The sequence below is a fragment of the Salvia splendens genome, chromosome 16, assembly GCF_004379255.2.
Source record: "Salvia splendens isolate huo1 chromosome 16, SspV2, whole genome shotgun sequence".
Classification (NCBI taxonomy): domain Eukaryota; kingdom Viridiplantae; phylum Streptophyta; class Magnoliopsida; order Lamiales; family Lamiaceae; genus Salvia; species Salvia splendens.
In genome coordinates this window covers 4,568,981-4,591,078 of record NC_056047.1, presented here as the reverse complement: position 1 = coordinate 4,591,078, position 22,098 = coordinate 4,568,981, and the positions used below count along the sequence as shown (strand labels likewise).

The 22,098-nt window shown below is 41.8% G+C and overlaps 2 protein-coding genes across 2 annotated transcripts; one reads left to right on the top strand and one right to left on the bottom strand.

Annotated features, from left to right (window-relative positions):
- Positions 1-14,883: 14,883 nt before the first annotated feature.
- Positions 14,884-19,786, top strand: LOC121770694 (SNF1-related protein kinase catalytic subunit alpha KIN10-like). The gene is made up of 11 exons (XM_042167461.1): positions 14,884-15,204; positions 15,857-16,047; positions 16,545-16,729; positions 16,814-16,996; positions 17,126-17,257; positions 17,624-17,809; positions 18,117-18,206; positions 18,533-18,616; positions 18,904-19,038; positions 19,135-19,377; positions 19,468-19,786. The coding sequence occupies exons 2-11, from the start codon at positions 15,861-15,863 to the stop codon at positions 19,579-19,581; spliced, it is 1,539 nt and encodes a 512-aa protein (XP_042023395.1). The 5' UTR covers positions 14,884-15,204; positions 15,857-15,860; the 3' UTR covers positions 19,582-19,786.
- Positions 19,787-20,104: 318 nt separating this feature from the next.
- Positions 20,105-21,220, bottom strand: LOC121771976 (ethylene-responsive transcription factor ERN1-like). Its single transcript, XM_042168884.1, has one exon. It carries the CDS (start codon positions 21,218-21,220, stop codon positions 20,105-20,107), a length of 1,116 nt encoding a protein of 371 aa, XP_042024818.1.
- Positions 21,221-22,098: the final 878 nt, after the last annotated feature.

The following is a 22,098-nucleotide window of genomic DNA, read 5'->3' as shown; positions in this document are numbered from 1 at the left end:
ATTCTTTTAACATTTTAAATATAAAATACTATAGATTTATAACTCTACATTTACAAATCAAAGCTACTACTGTTGCTTGCAAATTACATCTACTACGGATAAATGGATGCAATATTTAAATAAGATTATTTTAATTATATAGTACCGTAGTCACTTTTGAGATCACGTTTATAAATATCACAAATATAACATGTAATTTTGATTTTTACTTAATACTAGTAATACAGCTAAAGTAAATGAATGGCTAAGTCAGACTAGTGTGTACATATTAGTTATTCATTTAGCAATATGTGATTGAATGTGAATGAAGTTAGTGCATTTCCTCAAAAGAATGACAGTATATAAATAAAAACTAGTATAAGGTTATTAGTACTAGATGTGAAAAAAAAATAATTATGAGGTTATATTTCATACTAAAATTTACGAAAAATCTTTAGATATAATTTATGTAAATAACTAATTATGTACAAACCTCACTTAAAAATCTAACATGAGATTTGGTACACGTGAGCATTTTGATTTCATATCAAGCCAAAATAACTACGTGAAATTAAATTTTTATTATATAAGCCGGAACTCCAAAATTAAAAAAATCTAAAATATTTTTTTAATTATTAGTACTTAGGAATGTTTAGATAATTAATCTGAAAAAAAATACTAGTTAGAATTAATTAAACAATCCAAATTTTGAAAAAACAAATTGCTCGCACTTAGGGTTTGGAATACCTGCATGGAATAATAAAATAAATATAGCTAGTTGCAAATCTAGGTTTTATCATGTGATCATAATTTGTACTACTACTACTACTACTATCTTATTAATCTATAATTTTTACGAAGCTAAGTGGAATCTCAACAAGAGATTGAATTAATATATTTTATAAAGTATTTGAAATCCAAAGGCGTGGAATATTTTGGAATTGTTAGTGGAGGAAAAACAGATCATGCGATAAAATAGAAGCAACAATCTCGAGAGTCACATTAATGTCATATGTCACACTTATACAACAAATACAATAACTATTCCATGTGACATAGTTGCTTCAATTGTTAGAATTCTCAAATTCCACGCATAATCGAGTTTATTTTAGCATCATTTCTGTATATTATCGTAATACTTTATAACCTAGAGTTCGTGGTGTTTTTTTTGTCAACGTATCACATGATTTGACACTTTGTTAAATTATTAATATTATTTTTATTTTGTATATGGACAATTAGGCATATAAAATGGGGATGTTTTTCCAGATCAAGTTGTGATGGTTCCGCGAATTTCTGATGTTAATAAATGCTGGTAGAGAATGAAGATTATGACACAGAATTTACGTGGTTCGATTTACTGAGGTAAATCTACGTCCACGGGAAGAAGGGAGGGCAAGATTGTATTGCTTGATCTGGGATTACAGCTTACAACACAGACTTGCTATATGATTTTATCTCTAGAGAGCTTAACCCTTTTCTATCTGATCTAAGTTCTATTTATACATTGAACTAAGATCGTGGTTTGCAGCCCCACTAACAAGATCGTGGGTGAGCAATAACTGCTCAATAACTGCTTCATACCACTAAATAGATCGTGGGTATAGTGGAGGTCGTGGAGGCCTTTCATGAGTCCACTAACTCCTAGTTCGGTCGAATGCTGAGACCGAACTGCTGGACTTTACCGATCAACTCTTGCCGATCTGAGAGGAGAGCTTGACTGGTCGGCTTTTACCGAGCTGTAGGCTGAGTCCGAACTCTTTGGTCGTGCCGAACTCTTTGGTGCCGAACAGATACTCTTTCTTGGGCTCTGGGCTGATGGGCCGTCACTGTTATTGGGCTTGCCATTAGGGTTTAGTTCGTACCCCATCACTACCCCCCCCCGAAAAGCGGAGTGAATCACTTCGGCGAGGTGAGTCACTTCGGCATTCTGGATAATGGTAAGGGGGAGGCTGACGTCAGGGGACGTGCCTTGCGCGTGCCTGCATTAAATGCGACAGTAAAATCCGGCCGTTGAATCCTGAAAAGGTGGGATTCGAAACGGCGCAACGATCTCGAAATCTTTCCCGAATCTGATAAATATGCTCCTTTTTCCTCATTTGAACACCTTTGCTGTTGCGTCTTCTATACTCTCTCTTTCTCGAGAAATTTTCTTCCGCTTTCAAGAGCTTCTTCAGACTTTCTTCACCTTCAAAAAGTAAGAAAAATGTCTTCTTCTTCTTCGGAGTCGGGTAGCGGTAGGAAAGGGGATAAGGGGTCTTCTGGCCGGAAAGAGTCCGGGGAGAAGACCGTAGAGTATTTCCCTAGTATTTTGAGTAAGGATACTGTGATATCCCTACCCGAAAAATACTTTTTTCCTGGGGGGAAGGCGGTGGTACCTGACGGTGATCATAGGGCTGACTCCCCGCCGGAGGGGTACGCCACCGTGTACGAGGCCTGCTTAGAATGCGGGCTTCGTTTCCCCCTCCCTTCTGCCTTTATAGATTTACTAGATTTTTTTTCAGTTTCCTTTAGGCCAAGTGACTCCGAACTCTTGGAGGCACTTGTCGGCCTTCGCTGCCGAACTCCGTAGGTTAGGAAGGGATTTGTCTTTGAAGGCGATCCTTAAATTCTTTCAATTTAAGAGGAAGGGGTCTTGGTTTTACTTGATCCCTTTACAGCCCTTTAGAGCCTTTTGTAAAACGAAGTGGCCGAAGTGGCAAAATCGCTTCTTCTACTATGATAGGACCGCGGCTCCTAGTTTTCCCTGGAGAGGGCCGGAGTCCGTTATCCGTCACCCTCGGCCTGAACCGTTGGACGAGCTCGATGGCGAGCTCAACAAGATTCCCATAGTTAGGAAACAATACACGGAGTCTGAGCTCGTCAAGGGCGACGTCGTGTTCGACATCTCGTCTTCGGACGAAGAGGCCGAGGGTGAGGATTTCTCTTTATCTTTATGCTCTACTGCTTTAACGAAGAAAATCTGACTTTGCTTTCTTGCTTTTTGGCAGTGTACATGCTGAGTAAGGCTAGCCGCAAATCTTCGGAGTCCAAGGAGCCGGAGAGGCCGAAAACCACCAGCTCGGCGTCTGATGCCGAGAGGACTCCGAAAAGGCAAAAAACCTCTTCGGATCCGAAGAAGCCGGAGTCGACTTCGGCAAAGGGGAGGGGGAAGGCCCAGAAGCCCCCGAGAGCGCCAGAGAAAGACGTGGTCTTGGCGCCTCCTTCGGAACATATCTGTGAGCCGTTTTTATGGCCCACGGACTTCGCCGAGGTGAATTCTCTTCTTGATTTTCTGGCCTTGCTTTTTTCCTGTATTTTTTGTGGCCCCTTTGTTGACTTTTTTCTTTATTCATTTTCAGAGGAACGATATGCTCTCCAAGCTCGTCGCCGTCGAACTCTCCAAAGCGTCCAATGACTATGCCGAGATGCAGAGGAAGTTGGCGGCTGCTTGTCATCGGGCCGAACAGGCTGAGGCTAACTTTGAGAAGGCCAGAGCTGCTAGGATTTCGGCCCAGGATGAAGCTCAGTTTGCCAAAAACCAGCTCGTCATCCAGCGAGAGCAGACGAAGCGGAGCGATGCTGCTGCCGTGGTTGCCCAAGGGGAGGCTCTCCGTGTTTACACGGAGAAACTCTTTTTGAGCAGCCAGTTCTCGGCCTTTGTCGGTAGCCTGGTAAGGCTAATTGCCGATAAGGGCGAGCAGGGGGCCGACGTCGTGCTGCCTCTGTACAGCCGAGAGATAGCAGCTCGGCTTCAGAATCTGCCGCTCCTTGAGGAGCTCGCTTCATCCTCGGTCCTGCTTTCTGCAGACCGAGTCCGGAGTTGTCGAGCTGATCGGGACGAGAACCTGGAGGCTATCTTTGCCTCCGTGGGACCCGTTTCACCCGCTTCGACTTACAACGGAGAGGGTGAGGCCGAGCCGCTGGAGCTGGAGGCCGAAGTCGAGCGGGCCGGGCATCCGGAGAAGGAAGCCGATCAGGAGGCGGAGGCGAGGCCGGCAGGAGGCGAGGCCGAGGCTGAGGTAGCTCAGGAGAAAGAAGCTGAACCAGACCAAGGAGCCGGAGACGAAGCTGGCGGAGTATGATTTCGTCTCCCTTCTCTTAGTCTAGTTTCTTCCTTGTAAAATGGCCTTGAAGCCCTCCTAGTGTAAAAAATTTTCCTTGTGAATGAAAAATTCTCTACACTTGTCTTCGTATAGCTTTTCGTACTCGCCTTTATTCCTGTTGTATTTTACTATCTGCTCGGTACAGCTGCCGAACTAACATAGCTGCTTTGTACTCAAGGAGATGGAGTTACTTCACTGGAAACGGCTGTACTCTTCGGCTTTAGACGAAGCTGAGAAAAGAGCTATAGCCGATCAGACGAAGAATGACGAGCTTCTGGCTCGTTTAGTGAAGCTGGAGGCCGATAATAAGGACTTAGAGTCCGATAAGAAGGATCTGGAGGCCGAGCTGAATACGACCATTGCTGAGAGGACTGCGTACGAGGATTACATCCGTGTGCGCGGGGGATTGACCATATCAGATGTTCAGAGTCGTCGAGTTGACGAACTGTGGGAGGAATATCATGTACTCCGGAGGGACAATGCGCTGGAGAGCTCGACTTGCCAACAAGTTGTGACATCACTGCGGCGTTGGGCTTCTCGGTACAACATTGTTCTTTCTCGGCGCCCCTCCATAGAAAGATTCCTTCGGCATATCGTGCCAACAGATGCTCGCACTCCAGATCAAACCTTTGGTTCCCTTGTTCAAAATCCTACTCCCAGTCAACAACGAACTCCGGAACAGCCGGAAACGTCAAGACGAGAACGGGCTCAGGAGCAACCGGAATCGTCAAGACAGGGACGGACTGAAATTCGCCGAGGAGTTGTGACTATGAGCGAGCAAGATCAGCAGATGCTTATTGCAGAGACTCTTCATCGCCGAGGTGTTAGGACTTCTCGGGCTCGGGGAAGAGGCGTTGGGTCGAGGATAGCATCTCGTCGACCTGCTTATTCTTCATCTGCTCGGAACAACCGAACTCGGCTTCCAGAGGATTTTGCAGATAGGTGGCTTAACTTCAGCAACCCTGGACAGTAGAATAGTCCTTTGTAATAGCGTAACGCCATTTTGTAGGGTAGCTGAGTTGTATGCCGAACTTTGAAAAATGAAATTTTGTTTTCGCTTCTAACACTGTATTTACAGCTTAGCGAAAAAATTTCATCGTACTTGTCCTCGGTCTTATGAAGTAAACTTCTTTGACCGGACTTGGTCCTTGGTCTTATGAAGTAAACTTCTTTGACCGGACTCGTCTTTGGTCTGATGAAATAAACATCTTTGACCGGACTCGTCTTTGGTCTGATGAAATAAACATCTTTGACCGGACTCGTCTTTGGTCTGATGAAATAAACATCTTTGACCGGACTCGTCTTTGGTCTGATGAAATAAACATCTTTGACCGGACTCGTCTTTGGTCTGATGAAATAAACATCTTTGACCAGACTTGGTTTGTGTTCTAATTTGGCGATTTTTGTCGCCGGGATCGAACTTTCCCTTGTCCTAATTCGGCGAGTTTTATCGCGTGGATCGGACTTTCCCATTTAACCGAAGTGGTCTTATGCAGTAAACCTCTTTGACTAGACATGGTCGTCCCCGGTCTTATGAGGTAAACTTCTTTGACCGAACTTGGTCGTCCTAATTCGGCGAGGTTTATCGCGTGGATCGGACTTTCCCTTATTGCAGTTCGTTTCAGACGAAGTGCTTATTTCTTAAGCCGAATTGTGGTCTCGTATCTTCCTGAGAAGCTTGGACTCACAATCGTTGGCTTACTGCAGTTCGTTTCAGACGAAGTGCTTGTTAAGCTGAATTGCGGTCTTGTATCCTCCTTGGAAGCTTGGACTCACAATCGTTGGCTTATTGCAGTTCGTTTCAGACGGACTGCTTGTTAAGCTGAATTGTGGTCTTATATCCTCCTTAGAAGCTTGGACTCACAATAGTCTTTAATAATCGATCTAAAAAGGGGATCAGTCTTTAAAGAACGATATACCTTGGTACCATTCGTAAGAGACGACAAGCACATAGAGACAAAACACATAGGGAAAAAATGAAAAAGACGAAAGAAAAAAACTTTAAACTTCTATAAAACGACAAGTAAAAGGTACAAGTAAAAACAAACAAATAAAAACATGTACCCCTATGACCGAACTAGACACAAGACAGACTGACCGGACTTTGTCTCTTACAAGTGGAACTTCTTGAGGTTGGAGACGTGCCATGTTCGGGGTACTTGTTCTCCTGACATGTGAGTCAATTTATAAGACCCTTTGCCGAGGACTTCTGACACCCGATACGGACCCTCCCATGTGGGTTCGAGTTTGCCCAGCTTTTCTGCTCGGCTTACTTCGTTGTTTCTCAAGACGAGATCTCCCACTTGAAATTGAAGCTTTTTCACCCTTTGGTTATAATACCGGGCTACTTGCTCCTTATACTTGGCTGCTTTTATGCACGCCAATTCTCTTCTTTCTTCGGCGAGATCTAGTTCGGCTCTCAGTCCGTCGTCATTCATTTCTGAGGAGAAATTTAGAGTTCGGGGACTGGGTACGCCGATCTCCACCGGAATTACGGCTTCAGTGCCGTACACCAGACTATACGGGGTTTCACCGTTGGAGGTTTTGGGTGTAGTTCGGTAGGACCACAGGACTTGAGGGAGATTTTCTACCCATTGTCCTTTGGCTTGTTCTAACCGAGCTTTTAACCCTTTCACCAGAATCCGGTTCGTTACTTCCGTTTGTCCGTTTGCTTGGGGATGGGAGACCGAAGTGAACCGCTGTTGAATGTTCAGCTCTTGGCACCAATTCTTGAACGTCTTGTCGGTGAACTGAGTCCCATTATCCGAGATGAGGATGTGGGGTATGCCAAATCGGCACACTATGTTCTTCCAGACGAAGTCCAATGCCTTTGAGCTCGTTATCGTAGCTAATGGTTCAGCCTCCACCCACTTCGTGAAGTAGTCCACGGCAACGATAAGGAATTTCATTTGCCGAGGAGCTTGAGGAAGTGGTCCCACTATGTCTATGCCCCATTGCATGAAAGGCCACGGGCTTTGCATAGTGTATAGATCGGTCTGCGGCATCCTTGGGATATTTGCATGAATTTGGCACTTCGTACACTTCTTGACGAGCTGCACTGCCTCTTGTACCATGGTTGGCCAATAATATCCCCATCTCAGAACTTTTTTAGCTAAAGCTCTGGCTCCGATGTGGCTACCGCACGATCCTTCATGAACTTCTCTGAGGATGTAGTCCGTCTCTTCTGGTCCTACGCACCGCAATAACGGCTGGAGGTAAGACTTTCTAAAGAGGACTCCTTCATGAAGTTCGTACCGAAGTGCTCGGCACGTGATCTTCCGAGCTTCTCTCTTATCCTCGGGCAATTGTCCTTGATCCAGATACTGCAAGATCGGCGTCATCCAGTTCGGCGAGCTGGATACTGAATGTACCTCGGCTTCATCAATGCTTCGATGCATTAATTCTTCCGCCTTTGAGCTCGGATCTGAGGCCAACTTACTTAAGGTATCTGCTCGGCTATTTTCCGCTCTAGGAATGCGGATTATTCGAAAATAGGAGAAACTTCGGCTGATGCTTCGCGCTTTGTCCAAATACTTCTTCATTCTCTCGTCACGAGCTTCACTTGTACCCAACATGTGATTTACTATGACTTGTGAATCACAATGGACTTTGAGAGATTTGACGAGCAGACTTTGCGCTAACTGGAGTCCGGCCAGGAGGGCTTCGTACTCGGCTTCATTATTAGTAGTGGGGAATAGGAACCGAAGTGAGTAGGTTACCTCGTGTCCGTCGGGAGCGACAAGTAAAATACCAGCTCCACTTCCCATCTTGTTTGAAGCTCCATCTACGAATCCGCTCCAGCAGTCCGGCGGCTCTACTTCGGATTCCAAGGGCTGTGCTAGTTCGGCATTAGCAGAATTCTTCTGTTCGGCAATAACAGGAATTGCTTGATCGAACTTTGCTTCTGCAAGAAAATCTGCCAAGGCTTGTCCCTTGATGGCTTTCCGAGGTAGATATTCAATTGTGTGCTCTCCCAACTCTATAGCCCACTTGGCGATTCTGCCTGATGCTTCTGGTTTGGTCAACACTTGCCGAAGTGGCAGATCAGTCAAGACGCATACCTTGTGAGCATAGAAGTATGGCCGCAGTCTCCTTGCTGCATTTACTAATGCCAGAGCAATCTTTTCCAGAGGTTGATACCTGGTTTCTGGACCTCTTAATGCTCGGCTTGTAAAATAGATGGGAAGCTGCTTTAGGCCTTCTTCTCGTACAAGCACCGCGCTGATGGTTTGATCCGATGCCGCTAAGTATAAGAATATTACTTCGGCTTCGGTTGGAGCAGAGAGAAGAGGAAGTTCGGCTAGATAACTTTTGAGTTCGTCAAAGGCCTTTTTCTGCTCGGCTCCCCACTCGAACTTTGGTGCCTTTTTCAACACCTTGAAGAACGGCAGTTGCTTTTCGGCTGCTTGGGAAAGGAATCGATTCAGTGCGGCTAGACATCCGGTTAGCCTTTGCACGTCATGTATGGACTTCGGCATTGCCATGTTCTGAACGACTTGAACTTTTGAGGGGTTTGCCTTGAGTCCGTCCTTTGAAACCCAACAACCCAGAAACTTTCCCGAATCTACCAAAAAGGTACACTTTTGGGGATTAAGTTTGAGGTTGGCTTTCTTGAGCACGTTGAGAGTGGACTTGAGGTTGTGCTCGTACTCCGAAGTGCTTTTGCTTTTGACGACTATATCGTCAACATACACTTCGACCTCCTTTCCAATCAGGTGCCGAAAAAGCTTGTCTACCATCCTTTGATAAGTGGCTCCGGCATTCTTTAAACCGAATGGCATCTTTTTATAAGCGAAAATGCCGAAATCAGTAATGAAGGCCGTTTTTGAAGCGTCAATCTCATCCATTAAAACTTGATGGTATCCTTTGTACAGATCAAGAAAACAAAAAATTTCAAAGCCTATCAAAGCTTCTACTTTTTTATCTATGTTCGGAAGGGGATAGCAATCTTTGGGACAGTGCTTATTTAGATCGGTGAAATCTATGCACATCCGCCATCCTCCTTCCTTTTTCTTGATCATGACAGGATTGGCCACCCACGAAGGATACTTCACTTCGAATAACACATCCGCCTTCAATAATTGACGGACTTCGTCATGGATGACTTGACTTCGTTCTGCCGCAAAGAGTCTTTGCTTCTGTTTTATCGGCCGGACTGAAGGATCAATATTTAACCGATGAGTGATTACCTCGGGGGGCACTCCGGTCATGTCCAACGGAGACCATGCAAAGACGTCTTTATACTCCTTGAGGAGCTGGATGGTTTTTTCCCGAAGTAGGGGCGTTCCCGCGAAGCCGATCTTAACCGTTCTGGATGGATCGTCTTCGTACAGCTGAACTGTCATCGAGTTCGGCTCCGGTATGACTTCGGTCATCGCCTCTGACTCCGGCTGCTGTGATTGCTATGCTTGGTGGTGCCGATCTGACTGCTCGGCACTTCTAAGCGCAATTTGCAGACATTCCTTTGCTCTCTTTTGGTCACCTCGGATGACCGCTATCCCTCCTTTAGTAGGGATCTTGATGGTGAGGTGATAGGTGGAGCAAACGGCCCGAACTGTGTTGAGCCAGTCTCTTCCCAGGATGACGTTGTACGGGGACCGAGCTTTCACCACGAAAAACTCAATCATCGTACTGGAGCTAGTAGGCGCTTTCCCCACCGTGATCGGAAGGCTGATAATACCTTCAGGGCGGGTGTCCTCCTGGGTGAAGCTCTTCAGGGGAAGCGGAGCCGGACTGAGCCGAGCTGGGTCCACTTCTAGTTTGTCGAAGCACTCTTTAAAAAGAATGCTGACCGACGCTCCTGTATCCACAAACACCCTGTGGATCAGTTTGTTTGCCACTCCGGCTTGGATGACAATGGCGTCTTGGTGAGGAGAGATGGCCGGGACGGGATCAGCAGCCGAGAACGTAATCACTTCGTCCTGCTTCAGCCTTTTATGCGTTGGCTCCTCTCGATTGGAGCCTCTGCGTTCTGACTTTAGGGACGACTTGGTCTTCCCGGCAGGGAGCGCGTCAATAGTCTGGATTACTCCATCATATTGCGGCTCGTCATCGTCTTCGGGATCCGGCTGCCTTTTCGGATCCTGAGGAGCGCAGTTCGCACCACTCTGCTTTTTATTCTTCTTTGGCTGCTTGCTTCGGTATTTTTTCAATGTCCCTGCCTTCACAAGAACATCGATACCTGCAGCCAAGTTTCTGCACTCCTCAGTATCGTGACCGTGGTCTTGATGGTAGGAGCAGTAGCTATCCTGTGGTCGGCGCGCGGCTGATTTCGTCATCCGCTTTGGCTTTTCGAATAGGTCAGAGTGCAATTCGAAAATTTCCGCTCTCGGCTTGTTCAGCGGGACGAACTGAGCGGGCGGCTTCTCGGGATTGAGACGAGGTCCCAATCTGTCTTGCACCGGAGCCCTTTGAATTCTTTCAAATGGAGTCCGGCGAGGATGCCCCTGATCGCTATGATCGGGCTTCCTTCTGTCTCCTCGGGACGATGAGCTGTCTAACGACCGTTTGCGACGGTCTGCCTCATCGGCCCGGGAGTACTGGTCCGCAATGTCCCACATTTCCTGAGCTGTCTGCGGACCGCACTCAACGAGCTTCCTGTAGAGAGCTCCGGGCAGGATTCCATTTTGGAATGCCGAAATGACAAGCAGATCGTTGAGATCGTCTACTTGCAGGCATTCCTTGTGGAATCTTGTCATAAAGTCGCTGATTTTTTCGTCGCGACCTTGACGAATGGAAAGCAGCTGAGCCGAAGTGATTCGGGCTTCCGCTTTCTGAAAGAACCTCCTGTGGAAGGCATCCATTAGATCTCGGTAAGATCTGATGCTGCCCTGGGGGAGGCTATCGAACCACCTTCTCGCGTTCCCGATGAGCAGCTCGGGAAACAGCTTGCACATGTGGACCTCGTTGAGACCCTGGTTCGCCATGTTATATTGATAGCGCCCCAAGAAATCGTGAGGGTCCACGAGCCCGTCGTAAGTCATCGACGGAGTTCGGTAGTTCTGTGGTAGGGGAGTTCGGGTGATGTCGTCCGAGAACGGAGTCTTCAGTGCTCCGTACACGGCGAATCCGATATCTCGTCGGTATGGAGGAGATTGAGTTCTCCTGTGATTCCGGTACCGAGGAGGAGCTGGACCATGTGGGGGACGGGGATTCTTTCTCCTGGGAGATGCGACACTACTGCGGTAGTGACTTTCTTGTGCTGAGGGAGACGGAGAATCCGCCGTTTTCGTCTCCGGCTGCTTTTGGCCTTTTCGCAGGAAGGTTAAGAATTCCTCCTGCTTCGCCTCCAAAAACTGCTTGACAGCCTCATTCAAATCGGGCTGCTGGGAAGACTCAGTGGGACGATTTTTGGAGCGGCTTGTTCCTTCGCCATGAGAACTGGTGGTGGATTTATCCCTAGGCTGTTTTCCAGACCTGTGGGATGGATTGGCTTCCTCCTGGTTCTCACGGGCAGGAATACGGGTACTCTGCGATCTGGTATGCATTTTTTGGGCGGAAAAAATGGATCAGAAATTCGCTTTATCACAAATTTTGTTCTCTTTTCCCACAGACGGCGCCAGTGATGGTTCCGCGAATTTCTGATGTTAATAAATGCTGGTAGAGAATGAAGATTATGACACAGAATTTACGTGGTTCGATTTACTGAGGTAAATCTACGTCCACGGGAAGAAGGGAGGGCAAGATTGTATTGCTTGATCTGGGATTACAGCTTACAACACAGACTTGCTATATGATTTTATCTCTAGAGAGCTTAACCCTTTTCTATCTGATCTAAGTTCTATTTATACATTGAACTAAGATCGTGGTTTGCAGCCCCACTAACAAGATCGTGGGTGAGCAATAACTGCTCAATAACTGCTTCATACCACTAAATAGATCGTGGGTATAGTGGAGGTCGTGGAGGCCTTTCATGAGTCCACTAACTCCTAGTTCGGTCGAATGCTGAGACCGAACTGCTGGACTTTACCGATCAACTCTTGCCGATCTGAGAGGAGAGCTTGACTGGTCGGCTTTTACCGAGCTGTAGGCTGAGTCCGAACTCTTTGGTCGTGCCGAACTCTTTGGTGCCGAACAGATACTCTTTCTTGGGCTCTGGGCTGATGGGCCGTCACTGTTATTGGGCTTGCCATTAGGGTTTAGTTCGTACCCCATCAAGTTGATTCCAGCTAATTCATAAAGCCAAACAATTAGATTTTTTTATGATTACATAAATTTATCTTTTTTTGGTTTCTCTTTTTATGGTAATTAACATTTTTTCGGTTAATCAATTTTGGTATCTAGTATTGGTAATTAGCATAAATGAGTGCTTTCCTTTTATGTTTTGCGGTAATGATAAAAGTGGATCCAATCTCGAACCTAAGCAAAGTATAAATGACTTTCCTTTTTATTAAAAGAAGAAGGAAAAATCAAGATTGGAAAATTTGTTTATCCTATACCATATCGTGGAAATTACTTCATATCCCTTTTGACTATTAATAGAGTTCATTTTTTTTAATGAATAAGAAAAATAATCCATATTTTACTCATTCCCCCATTTACACCTCCAAACAATTGAGAGTGTGGCACATCGAACACATCAAATCTAGCCCTCATTAATTTGATGCTAGTTTAAAGGCTTAGGTGCATTGAATCCAAACAAATTACTTATAATGTTAGATCAACCCTAATTTTCAGCAATATAGAAAACTACACCTAACATTTATATCTCAATTAAATTTTGGATAAATATGTGGGGATTACATTATGGTGGCCACATTAGGTTTTTAAAAAATGTTTATACTTTTTTAGTAATTACTTATCATGTGAAAAGCCGTCATATTTTTTCAATAAATAATACTCTTGATTTACAGATTCTTGAATGCACACAGTTAAACTATTCACATATTATATTATTAATGAATATTTAAATGTTATATACTCCTTAAATACAATTATTACTTAGAATCAAATACACGATTTTATATGTGTTCAATGGCTATTATGAAATTTAGTTCTTTTCGTTCAATATTTGAGTATAAAATACATACAAGGATTATGAAAAACACTTTAAAATAGTCAAAATTAGGACAGGCCCAACTTGGCCTACTTAGTTGTTTGTCCTGACTGGGCCGAGCCTAAATTGCGGCGGGTTTACTCGGGTTGGCCCAGCCCAGTCCACAACAGCAATATAAAGCTTACACAGTCAATCATTTTATTTACTACAGTATATTATAAGCTCAACAAATATACTACTAGTACTTTGTTAATTATTTTTTTAAATAATACGAATAGAACTCGAACTCGAACTTCTAACTTTCAATAACAATACTTATTATTTACTGTTCACCACTTGTAAGCTCAGCTCTTTTTTTGTTTTATTGCAGAAAAAAACACTTTACAATTAGATTTAACTTTGTGTGGATATTATAGTAAATTAGTATATTTATATTGTGCATATATTATATATATGCGTTTTTAAATATTAAACCACATGATTCTCAATGATCGGTCATCTACTCATCTGTATATTGTAATTTAACAATAATATCCCTTTTAATATTTAATGATATGAACAATAAAAGGTTCTCTTGAATCATGACTGTTCATTTACATTTTACAGGCTTACTGCACAGTCAAAATTAAATAAAAAATTATTTAGTTATGTGTGCTGAATAAATATAGTAGTATTATAATATAATAAATTCAACGTTTTAAATAGTACTCCCTCTGTCCCGCACTACTTGCACTTATTTCCTTTCTGGGCGTCCCAAGTTATTTGCACTCTTTCCATTTTTAGTAACAATTTATACCTACAGTCGTAATTGTTGACTTTGTCTATCACTCATTCCTTAATCTCCGTGCCTAAAAGTAAAGGTTCGAGTAGTGCGGGACGGAGGGAGTACTACTACTACCCATCCATCAAAATTTTGTCATATTTCATTTTCTGCACTTATTTTAGAAAAATAATAATAAATAGGTAAAGTGAAGAAAAAATAAAGTAAAATATAAAATAATATTGAAAAGACTCTCATATGTATTAATTTCTATCTTCTCTACTTTAATTATTTATTATTATTTTTTAAAACGAGTGCAGAAAATGAAATAGGGAGGAGTAATATTGCCAAAAGACCCTCTAAATGTTGAGACTATCGCACGTGAATACATTTAATCTGATTTATGAAATTTGGAAAATGATTTGAACTACGTACAAATGATTATAAATTATTATCACATTTTGATTTAATGCAAAATGGTGTAGACCCCAATATCTATCTTTACATAAAATATAAAGATTAAATGTGCTGTGTGTAATATGATATCGTCCTAGTACATAAAAATGACACGTACTACTATGCTATGGTATGAACAAATCCCAAAACAATTAAAGATTTGCTTGACATAAACACCAAATATTAAAGCCCTAATTAGGGAGTAATACTGACAATATTCATGCCCTAATTAGGGAGTACTAAATTATAGTGTTATTTGAAAATCTTGGAGGAGAAATATCTTTCTTTCACTTCATTAAAAAGGAAAACAAATCTTGACATTTACTTATCATAATCAAATGCATAATACACAAAGAAACCCTCCTATATATACTAACCAAATCTTGAGTGTTTAGAGTGAAAAAAAGAGTATAATTTCTTAATTTTGTAAAAAAATGTTACTTTCCTATTCTGATTTGTGCTAATAAAAAACAATAACAATAGAATGCTTGAAATAGACATAGCGTCAAAATAACACCAAAGAAAGCAAGCTTGTCACACGCGGGCCCCACGCTTTCCTCTCAATAATTGGATCTTTCTTCCCCACTCAACTAAACTTCCATCTGTGTAACTGTATTTTCAATAAAATCTCTAATTAATCAACTCTAATTAACGCCTTAATTATTCAAAATCAAGATTAAATAAAAAAAAAAGAAAGCAAACTTAGCTCAGCATCGCCATCGCCATCGCCTTCACCATCATCATCATCATCATCTCCTCAACCTGCATTGTAGGAGGCCATCGCCCCCACCCCGCACACACTCCGTTCGTACTGAATCAAATCCCCTCACGATTTTCATTTTATTCTCTCCCTCTTTTCCCATCCTCGCCTAATTTTGTTGGGATAATACATTCGTAGCTTCAAGGCCTTTTTGCGGGGCAGTTTCTGTGTAAGTTTACTTTCTGAGTTTACTGGGGGGATTTATTGACTTGGAATTTGACTATGCGGCGGTGAATTTGGAGAAGCTGGTTTTCTCTTTTTCCGCGGGCTCCGCAGATCTGTGTTGGAGAGAAGCATTGCGAGTTTATGAATTGTTTGCATTTGTGATTTTTGAAGGTGTTTTGTGGGTTGTTGGTAAAGGTTTGAGCTTTAGGGTATGGTGTAACTGGGCTTCGTGATTTTATTTTAGTTGGTTGTAACTGTATGGATTTTTGGGAGATTTCGATTTGTCGATTGCCTTTGTTTTTCGATTTTGCATGTCATTATTTAATTTGCATTGACAATTTTATTTTCTGGATAAGAAATTGTGTGTTTTGACCTCTTCTTGATGGGTGTTTCATTAACTTGTTTGAAAAGAGGAAATGAGGTACTATGTAAAATCTGGACATATTGACTTAGCATGCTGAAGGAGTAACTTATGCTGGTTTTTTGCTATTGAATGTTTTTGTCCTTTTAGTTATAATCTGTTAATTTTTGACCAATCGAGTAAATTCATGTCTCCATAATCCAATTCTGTGGTAATCATGGTTTATTATCAATCTTAACATAGTTGTTGTGTGGTTTATGAATGAAGATCAAAATCTGACATTATGTCTTTTTAGGATTATGGATGGATTAAGCCAAGATGGCAACAGTGTGGATTCTTTCTTACGGAACTACAAACTTGGGAAGACTCTTGGGATTGGTTCATTTGGCAAAGTTAAAATTGCTGAACATGCACTCACAGGGCACAAAGTTGCTGTCAAGATTCTAAATCGTAAGAAGATAAAGAACATGGACATGGAAGAAAAAGGTCAGGGAAATCATATTCACAATATGTTTATAATATGTCTTCTCCAATGATGTGTTCGCCATCTATATGACCATGGCGTGTGGCTCCTTTGTTGTACTGTTGTCCCTCCCCTTCCCCCTCCTGTTCGTTTTCCAATTTCCTTGTTTGAGGAACTATGGTTATGTAATATATCATGCTTTCAGTATTGGGGTAATTGCGCCAAATACACAAAATTTCACACGAATCTGGTTTTACATGTGCATCATATTAGGCATGTAAGGTCCACCGTCCATACAACTTTTCTCGGAGTAAAGATAATAATTATTAATGTACCAGTATTGCACAAATTTTACTTTAATGTATGTTACTCCAGTGGTGTCTAGCTGTGTTTGAGGTATTTTATTCCCATGCTTGATATTTATGTTGATGTTATTCTTTACATTTCTTTCTTTAGCAATTCAAATGTTAGTTAAATCAAGCACACACCAGTTTTTATAACAGTTGGTTGTCTCTTGCAGTCCGAAGAGAAATCAAAATTTTGAGATTGTTTATGCATCCCCACATCATACGTCTCTATGAGGTCGTAGAGACAAATTCGGACATATACGTTGTGATGGAATATGTGAAGTCTGGTGAATTGTTTGATTATATTGTGGAGAAAGGCAGGTTACATGAAGAGGAGGCACGCATGTTCTTTCAACAGGTTAGATTTTTCCTTTTAGACTTATCAAGATATTTTTCATCTATGATGAGTGTAGCAATGTCTTTGTGGTGCTGATGATTGCAGATAATATCTGGAGTGGAATACTGCCATAGGAACATGGTGGTTCATCGAGATCTGAAGCCAGAAAACTTGCTTTTGGATTCTAAGCACAACGTAAAGATTGCTGATTTTGGTTTGAGTAACATTATGCGTGACGGTCATTTTCTGAAGACCAGTTGTGGAAGCCCTAACTACGCTGCACCAGAGGTACTCTAAATTCTAAAATACCGATGAGGCAAAGATGTAGTTAGAATTTAAACAAAGAGACTGGAATCAGGAGATTTTGAGTGTTTCAGAAATGTGCAAGTCAAAGTTTGATGTGTGTTTCTATCATAGGTTATATCGGGTAAGCTATATGCGGGGCCTGAAGTGGATGTATGGAGCTGTGGTGTAATTCTTTATGCACTTCTTTGTGGCACCCTCCCATTCGATGACGAGAATATTCCAAACCTGTTTAAAAAAATAAAGGTGCATCCACATAAGCTCATGTTATTATGTTTGTTATTTCCTCTTCATATATTTTATGCTTGGAAGTTTAGTTAAAAATAGCAACCACTGCATTGCTTTCGACAATGTTCATCATTACATTTTTGAGCTCATAAGAGGTGCAGTTCAGATCTGACTTCTGAGCTTCCTCTTGACCATATATCATTGTTGTTTTGAAGCTTTAAATGTTCCACAAAATTGCTAGCTGGCCTACTCTCATTAAATCATAAGTATTCCGTGGAACCTAGATTGAATCCTATTCATAGCATTTGTAAACAGGTATAAATGAAAGGAAGACTTTCACATATTGTGATGCTCTTAATGCTAATCTGCTCAATTTGTCTTCAGGGTGGAATATACACTCTTCCAAGCCATTTATCTGCTTGTGCAAGAGATTTGATTCCCAGGATGCTTATAGTTGATCCCATGAAACGAATAAGTATTCCAGAGATCCGTGCCCATCCTTGGTTCCAAGCTCATCTCCCACGTTATCTGGCTGTGCCACCACCAGATACAACCCAACAAGCTAAAAAGGTAACTTGCTGATTCTGTGAAAACTGAGAAATATCTTCAATATTCTCAATGACTGACCAATGAACACCAAGGAATGAGAGTAAAATTATGAGCATCTTTCCATTTCTTTGTATCTCTATACAATGGTTTTCTGGCATTAGTGTTGTTCCTGCACCACCTGTCCTCTCCTTATTTTACCATCCACATGATTTGACCTTCATAGTAGTCTCCTTACTCATCGTACTTTTGCTCATCACATTACCTGAAATTTTAATGCCCAGAATCATTTATATGGTTGTTTATAGTGACGAAATTTCATAATATGCAGATTGATGAAGATATTCTCCAAGAAGTGGTTAAGATGGGATTTGACAGGACTGCACTTGTTGATTCCATTCGAAACAGGGTCCAAAATGAGGTAACTTTTGTTACTCTATCTTGTTAATATGTTATGGGTTAATCGCATCTAATAACCTGACTTTGACACGTTTTCTGGATTACAACATAGACCTTAAAATTATATACAACAACACAACCTTAGCAACTTTTGCAATTATAAAATCTATCCTAATATTACCATGATCGCGACACATTTTCTTGGTTGTTAACACGATTCTTAATCATTGCACAAGGAACAATGTTTTTAAATTTATCATGACTTTTGAATCGTTGCACATGTGAAAGGAATGTTATATGTATTGTTATTGAAGTTGTGTTAATTCTCAACCCTCAACCGTTTTTCAGGGTACTGTTTCATACTATCTGCTCCTAGACAATCGATTTCGTGTTGCCAATGGCTACCTTGGAGCTGAGTTCCAAGAGACAGCGGTATGATTTTCTATCAATAGATTAGATGTACGATTTAAAATGTTTTGAGGGAATTAGAGCTTTTACATACTATTGACTGTCTGTATAACCAAATGTTGATAAAAGAACACCGTGCCACCTATTGCATGTTGTCGATCACCATTTAACACTATCACATGTTCTGTTAGTTATTGTTACTGCTGATTTCCTTTTACTGAACTTCACGTATTTATCTCTTTTCATGCTCTTTCACACGCATGAATTTTTGCTGATCTTACATGCTTACTTGAATTTCTGTATACCCATAGGAATTCGGGTATAACCACAGTCCAAGTGAGCCTGTAGCATCTCCTGTTGGGGAACGGCTTCCTGGAGTTATCGATCACCAGCAATTTGGAGCAAGGCAACTTCCAGCTGACAGGAAATGGGCACTCGGACTCCAGGTTGGTCGGCTGCTTTTTCTCCTGTGTTTCTATAAAGAAATAGTAACTTGTTGAGGATTAATTCTAAAAACTTTACTCATTTGATTTCTGTGACAGTCTCGAGCCCATCCCCGTGAGATCATGATGGAAGTTCTCAAAGCGCTACTAGAACTGAAAGTTTACTGGAAAAAGATTGGACATTATAGCATGAAATGCAGATGGGCTCCCGGTGCTCCTGGCCACCATGAAGGGGCACTTAACAGTTCCATGCACGGCACCGATTTTTTTGGAGATGAGTCTGCCATTACTGAGAACGAAGGAAGTATTGGAACCCCAAATGTTGTCAAGTTTGAAGTGCAGGTAAATTTATCGATAGGGCAATGAATCGATCCACGATAACTGTTATTCTTGCATATGACTAGTGTTGGTTGACTTGTTTCTATATTTCAGCTCTACAAAACTCGCGAAGACAAGTATCTGCTCGACCTGCAGAGAGTTCAGGGGCCGCAGTTGCTCTTCCTCGATCTTTGTGCAGCTTTTCTCGCCCAGCTTCGTGTACTTTGAAACCCGCAAACTCCTTTTGATCAGTGTGGGGAGTTGGAACTTGATGTTGTACATAATTCTTGCAAGCCATGAGCCCAATCTCCTTAAGATGAGAGTTGGCTTCTGCTACGAGTTCTCTCTTCCCATTTACTAACAGTAACTTTTTTCTTGAATTCGATCCTTCAATTCTACAAGTAGTTAATATGAGCCCCCTTCTGTTGTTCTAGTGTATTTTTTTTTATAGTTAATCTTATTTTTCATATCATATATTATCTTACTCAACTCGATCAAAAAATAAAATAATTGAACAGTATGATGTACCAAATGATTGAAGAGCAATTAGAGCTATTTGAAGCTCGAATATAACCAACACTAACTGTCAAAGAATGATGTTTAAACCATCAGCAACATGTCATTTCTTTTTAAGTCCACTAAAACCATGATTAAAAAAACCATGATTTCCCAATGGCCATAAAATTAGAAAGACAAGTGAAAAAACATGTGAATTAGCAATAGAAGGTAGATTTTGAGTAGATACATAAAATTAGTTGACGTAGCATATGGTTGGAAGGTCGATGGAGCTCCACAGCATTGATTCTCCATCAAAATTGGAGCCAACCCCCGCGCTCTTGTCTTCCCTCGCTGTTTCGTCGTTGTTGCTGTTATCGTTGTTGTTGTTGTTGTTGTTGTTTGTCGTCTCCTCGCGGTTCATTTGACAAGCATTCATGAGCCTAGTGAGCTGATCAGATCTATCGAGCCTACTCGAGCTTAATTTGAGGCACTCATTGATGCCATTAAATGCATACAAACAAGCAGAGAACTTCCTCTCATAGTTCATCCTCTTCGTCGCTTCACTCAGCATCACCGGCTCATCTTCTTGCACCATTGGCCTTGAAATCTCCTCAGCAATCTCGAAAGCCGAATACTCGATCGACGATCCGATCTCATCCACAAACTGGAAATCCACCGGCTCCAGGATCGTCTCGTTTCCTACCTCCGTTTCATTTGAAATCTCAACCGAGACCGACTCGTCCATTGCGAACGAGTCGTAACTCACGTATTTGTGATCACTAGCTTCGATGACGTTGTTTTCGACGGTGTAATCCTCGTCCGGATCGTTGAGGAAATCGGTGAAGTTTGATTCCGAGTAGTCGGGGATTTGTTGCGCGTCCCCTTTGTTGCCGATAGGCGGAGTGGGGGACATTGGCGAGGACGAATGCGGGGCAGTTATGTAATTAGTAGCTATCAAGGCACTGTTACGTGCCTTGATCCTACTGAGTAGGAGGTTGGTGATTTTGGAGGAGAGGGCTGGAGTTGTTGAAGAATTTGAATTTGTGGGCCAGAAATTAGTTCGAGTGTTGGCCCCGCGGAGGAGGCAGGCCGCCTCGTCATAGGCACGGGCAGCCTCCTCCGCGGTGTCAAATGTGCCCAACCATACCCTTATTTTTTGTATGGTGTCTTTTATCTCGGCCACCCAGCGTCCCGAGGGGCGCTGGCGGACCCCCACGAAACGCTTGCGCGCTCGCCTGACGGCGCCCAGCGCGGCCACGGCCGCGGCCTCCTTGACCATCTCGTCCCAGTTGGATGATAGGTGTCCCTCCCCGGGGTTGAGTTTTTCTTGATCATCTACAAAATCACAAGACTTTCTCTTTCTTGCCATTTGTTTCCTTCAAAGAAGTGAAGTGATTTTTGAGTGTTAGAGTTTAGTGATTTTTGTCATTTGATGTGGATAAATGGCTGATTTTATATGCTACAATGAGACACTGTAGAGTTGAAATGGTCTAAGTTTTTTATTTTATTTTATAGTATTATTTTGGTTTCTTCTAGTTATAGAGAAAAGGGACTCGGCCATATTGAATGTTTCGATCATTGATTTCATTTAATATCATTGAAATATTAAAAAATAAAATAAAATAAACTAGAGTGTTTGGCCATCAACTTGTTTATTTTAATTTGTGGGATTTAAAGGCATCGTAATTATCAATTCATTTGAAAATGACACATTTGATTTATTACATACTACTATAATCGAAGATACAAAAACAAGTTGATATTAACGATGGTAAATAGTGAGATCGCTTCTATTTGTTTGGCATTTACGATGGTTTAATGGTGAAGGCACACAATTAGTGATGCCAAGAAAATATGCTAAGTACTATTTTTTTTACCGTACAATCAATCCCTGTCTTTAAAAAATCAAATATATTCAAACCTATATAAATAAGTACTTAATAGAATTTGATCTTGAACCCTTTGATCTAAAAAATATCCACTTTACATTATGCATAGATGTGTATATGGTATTTAATGGTGGAAAATGTTATCAACTATGAATCATATGTCAAGAGAGAAAACATAAAATAGTCATTTTGTTCAATGCACTTTTAAAGAAAGGGAAACTATCATATTCCAAAATTTTCATTTATGTTGTAATTGGGATCCTTATGCGAGCATCTATAATACATACCATTTTGTGGGAACTTAAATACTGACAAATAAAAGCCTAATGAATCGATTAAACGCAACTTAATTGGTAAA

Excerpts from the sequence above, each read along its gene's own strand:
- LOC121770694 (XM_042167461.1), top strand. The coding sequence starts at position 15,861 with ATGGATGGATTAAGCCAAGATGGCAACAGTGTGGATTCTTTCTTACGG. Across the intron at positions 17,258-17,623 it reads ACCTGTTTAAAAAAATAAAG|GGTGGAATATACACTCTTCC; the intron begins GTGCATCCACAT and ends ATTTGTCTTCAG. Across the intron at positions 19,039-19,134 it reads AATGGGCACTCGGACTCCAG|TCTCGAGCCCATCCCCGTGA; the intron begins GTTGGTCGGCTG and ends TTTCTGTGACAG.
- LOC121771976 (XM_042168884.1), bottom strand. The coding sequence starts at position 21,220 with ATGGCAAGAAAGAGAAAGTCTTGTGATTTTGTAGATGATCAAGAAAAA.